General features: G+C 39.6%; 2 protein-coding genes across 3 annotated transcripts in view; both read left to right on the top strand.

Annotated features, from left to right (window-relative positions):
* dusp22a (dual specificity phosphatase 22a) overlaps window positions 1–2489 on the top strand; it is a 17282-nt gene extending 14793 nt beyond the window's left edge. Inside the window, exon 7 of the mRNA XM_020610213.1 lies at window positions 979–2489. Within this exon, the coding sequence (XP_020465869.1) occupies window positions 979–1164 (186 nt within the window). The 3' untranslated portion in view covers window positions 1165–2489. The remainder of the gene's footprint in view (window positions 1–978) is intronic.
* Window positions 2490–3362: 873 nt separating this feature from the next.
* The window catches only part of irf8 (interferon regulatory factor 8), a 3985-nt gene continuing 2749 nt past the window's right edge, over window positions 3363–4598 (top strand). Inside the window, exons 1-3 of one of the 2 annotated variants that reach the window (XM_020605220.1) lie at window positions 3363–3469; window positions 3625–3821; window positions 4262–4445. In XM_020605220.1, the coding sequence (XP_020460876.1) occupies window positions 3651–3821; window positions 4262–4445 (355 nt within the window). In that variant the 5' untranslated portion in view covers window positions 3363–3469; window positions 3625–3650. Of the gene's footprint in view, window positions 3474–3624; window positions 3822–4261; window positions 4446–4598 lie in introns of both variants that reach the window. The other variant, XM_020605216.1, reaches the window with a different exon arrangement.

Here is a 4598-nt window from a genome sequence, read left to right as displayed (position 1 = left end):
GGGCTTTTGAACCGCTCTTAGTCCGACCCGTCACCCAGGACCTGTTTGCCTTGGGAGACCCTACCAGGGGAATATAGCCCCCGACAACATAGCTCCTAGGATCACTCGGGTACTCAAACCCCTCCACCACAATAAGGTGGCGGTTCAAGGAGGGGTTGTTGCATATTTTGACATTGTAATCAGCAGACCTGGCGACAATCCCGTTAGGCAATTTCAACATACGTAGTAGTAAGATATATGACTTGATATGGGACAACAGATCCAAGCAAGTATATTTGGGCGTTGTTAATATTTGAAATAAAATTTTACACAACACAAATTTCCACAATTAGAACTAGAATTACAGCTTAGTAGTTGTATGCCTCCGCCAACCAGTCACATTCATGGGTATGGGACAGAAGTGAGGTCACTGACCTTGATCTTTGACCACCAAAATCTAATCAGTTCATTCTTGAGTCCAAGTGGACACTTGTGTCAAACTGGAAGAAATTCCGTCAAGGTGTTCCTGACATATCGCATTCACAAGAATCGTACAGATGAACAGAAAACACAAAAACATAATAGCTCCAGGCTATCGCTGGTGCACAGGCCTAAAAATACAGTAAAACCAGCATGGGAGTATAAGAGAAGTTAAGAAGAAATCTCGAATCTCTTAGGTGACTGGGGGAGCAGGAAGGTCTGCTGAGAGCCAGCTGCTGAGGCGTTTCAATAAAGGCTCTGTCCTGCCCTCTTCTCCCATCTATCCAGCCACAGTGCAGGCCTTTTTTAAAACATGCACTGGTCCATTTTCCCTCATTCTACTTTTTATCAGACTTTATATGTGTTTATTGTTTGCTTACAGTCCATTTGTGGCAAATTGTAATTGACTGTCTTTATAAAGTTCCACATTGCAAAGAGCTTTAACATGTGTAATTAGTAAGATATGAAACACGGTGCTATTTAATGAGTTAGTTTTATTGTCTCCTCTCCTGTCCTCAGTACCGAGTATGGTTACGATCTAGTTTCCGCCCTAATCCATTCAGTGATGAGGAGCAGGTGGGCGCCCTGTTGAGCCAGTACACAGAGCAACAGGAGAGCCAGAGGAGAGGAGCAGAGCAGCGCTGGATCAATCGGGGCTTCCGTGCTCTGCCGTCTGACCCTGATAATCCTGAAGGCAGCAGCTGAAACACGCCAAAGTTGTGCCCACTGCTGTCTGGAAGCCTCAGTAACTGTTGGGGTTTTTTTTTTTTGTACTCAATTCCAAATCAACCCCTATGTTATATCCAACTTTAAACCTTTGTATAGCCATGAAAGCAGAGAATGAAATAAATACCCCCTTATAAGCCAAGCATATTTTTTATACTTTATTTGTGATGCTGTGGTCACTTTTAAGCAGCGGAGGTTGATTTAGAATTGGGCTACAGCCACTACAGGGGTACTGGTGCTCACAGACGCCTTACTCTAAACACCTCAGCACCTTAGCCATGATGAACTCTTTACACCTGTAATGTTCAGCTCAGCAGCCTTAAAGACATGACTGACCAATCCTGCCTTAAAGTAACATTTTGCCTCTGATTAGGTGGGTGTCCAGTCTGTGTTGGTGGACAAGAAAATTTGCAAATCTACAACCAGTGATGCCAGTTATTCTGATATGTACCAGTTTGTAGTTCTGTTCAGGGTCTTAATGGTTGACTCCTTTATCAGCACTGCAGCTTAGAAAGTTTCCAGACTGACAGCTTAAAGTGTGTGTATAAATCACATACATCCTAGAAAATACACTATAACCGATGCCTATGTAGTAAACATCCATTTACATCCAGTTGTATCCTGTTCTCTTACTCCAGTTCCCACTTTTTTGTTTCATTTAGATGAAAATTTAAGATGTCTACACACTACATGTACAAATGCCTGAATCCAGCACCAACCATCTACAGTGGATTACAATGACTTGATATCAGTTGGTGGGTAACCAGAGATGGAAGATTGTGAGTTGGCTCTGTTAGCTTGCAGGCAACCCAAATGTTGCTGATTTCTCTCTTGTCAGGCCAAGGTCAAAAGAAAAGTGCAACAGCCTGTAGTATGTTCACATCGACTGTGTCAGAAAAGCCAAGGGAGGCATTTGTTAGTAAAGCAAGCTGCATCAGATGGCTACAGAGTTGTAGAGAACATTAGTTCATACAGTGTCCATTTAAAGACCCAGAGCAAGGAGTTACATACGGATAAAATTTGGAAATTGGCAAAATGTTCCTTTAAGTTGTACATATCAGGTTAAATTGGGGAGCTACATAAAATATGGCTGAGTAAAACATAGAGTATAACTATACATGAAGGATCTCTGTATTCAGATGCTAAAGTCTTCCTTATTTCACTGAAACTCTGATTTATCTTTGTATTATGATATAAAGCAAATTTTTAGAAGAATTGTGTTACAAATTCATTGCTACATGTAAGTGTTTTATTGCATATTTATGGGGTTTTATGTTTTATAATAAATGTAGTGATTGATGAAAAAATGAAAAAGCTAATAAATCTACTATCAACACCGCGAGTTTGTGAGTGAATAAATTCTGGAAAATGACAATATACTGTACAGTACATGTTGTGTTGAGGTACACATCTAACCCATAGATCAGCTGTTTTGTTGATTTATTTTTATAACCAGATTAATACAAAAACTATAGTATGATCATAAGACTTTATTGATCTCTGGTGGAAAATTCACAAGCTTCCCAGCAGTATGTAAAGTACTTCAAAATAGAACCATATATGCTCATTAATACTAGCTCTACCTTTACCAGCTGAATCATTAAATGATTTACACAATAATGCATTAGTAATTATAATTCAATAATACAATATACATTAATGTTAAATGTGCCATTCTGCAAAATGAGTTATTTTACTTTTAGTACTTTAACTATGTTTTGATGGTAAAACTTTGTAGTTTTACTTAAGTAACATTTTGAATGCAGGATTTTTATTTGTAACCGAGTACACTGTGGTGTTGCTACTTTTACTTGTCTATTGTGATTTTAACTTCGTTTTTATTTGATGTGCAGCACTTTGTACCTTACATTTAGATAAGTGCAATATAAATTCTGATTGCTTGCTTACTTACGCAGAGCGCAGAAATCCCCCACAACACAAGGTAACTTGTGACTCTCCGGGTTTATTCAGCGCTCTGCGTCTCCCCAGCTTTTGGCGTGGGCAGCAGCTTCACACACCATCCCTTGTGTCAAGCAGTTTCTTGTAAATGCCCACAGTTAGGAGAATAACACTTCCGTAATGGGCTGGTCTACTAAAACTTCAATGCGCTCATTGGTCAGAGTGGGGCAGCGCTGTCAAATCAGCTCCCAGCTATTTCATTCATAACACGGAGCACAATCAGCTTGATGGGCATGTCACGGGGAGAACTCACTTCAATAAATCTGACAGTGCGTCGTCTGTCCACGTCTCAGGATAACACACAGAGCCGAGTGTTCACAGAAGAGTAGGTGCGTTTACTTTTGATTTCTATTCCAAACGGTGAAAGTTGTAAAATATCAAACTATAAGTTTTACTTCGACTAAAGATAGATTGTCATAACAGATCGACATAAATAGTTATAGTTTTTACACTTTGATTAATTGTATTCTCCTAATTTAGGTACCAGTAAACAATCCAAAATCAAGATGTCAACCTCGGGCGGTCGGAGATTGAAGCAGTGGCTGATGGAGCAGATCCAGAGTGCGCAGTACTCTGGACTGCAGTGGGAAGATGAAAGCCGCACCATGTTCCGCATTCCATGGAAACATGCAGGCAAACAGGATTACAACCAAGAAGTAGACGCATCAATTTTTAAGGTTTGCCGGAACTCTTGTGTAGTCACATGGAAAGGTTACTAGATACTGTAGATGCAGTTTTGGTTTTACGCAGCGCTGCGTAAAACCAAAACTTGATTTAAAAACATCGTGGTGGATCTGCCTAACGCTTCTTCAAGCCTTGTTCTTTTAGCTTATAAAGGTCATTGTTTTAACTGTCTTAAGAATACGAATCTTTTCACTTGAACGGATAATTTCTTAAAAGCTTAGTAAAACTTAAGTTTTATTTCCGCACAAAATTTGTAGATGTTAAACTGCCGCTATAATTTTTGACACAATACAGTAAATGTTCATTGTAAATCAGATTTTGTATAAAAAAATTTATTTCTTAAGTTGATTTGAAAAAAGGGACCTTCATGTTCTTCTCGAGGCATCTCATATCCACTCCTACCGTCGTAAATATTTGTTATTCCCCTCCACAGGCTTGGGCTGTGTTCAAAGGCAAGTTTAAGGAGGGGGACAAGGCTGAGCCTGCAACATGGAAGACCAGACTTCGCTGTGCCCTGAATAAAAGTCCTGACTTTGAAGAAGTGACAGAAAGATCGCAGCTGGACATCTCTGAGCCCTATAAAGTCTACCGCATTGTACCTGAGGAAGAGCAGAAGCGTGAGTTTGGGTTTTTATGTCTTATGTGTTCATTTCCAGTTAAAATCCATAACACGTCTATTATTCAACTGGTATTAAACAGGGATTTAGCTGTTTTGTTAATTATCATTAGAATTGCCAGTGCAATGCATGGTGCAGGATAAAATTCCCTGT

Source organism: Monopterus albus, unplaced genomic scaffold (genome assembly GCF_001952655.1).
Source record: "Monopterus albus unplaced genomic scaffold, M_albus_1.0 scaffold4.1, whole genome shotgun sequence".
Taxonomy (NCBI): domain Eukaryota; kingdom Metazoa; phylum Chordata; class Actinopteri; order Synbranchiformes; family Synbranchidae; genus Monopterus; species Monopterus albus.
The sequence above is the reverse complement of the archived record's forward strand: the minus strand, read 5'-3'. Positions and strand labels throughout refer to the sequence as shown.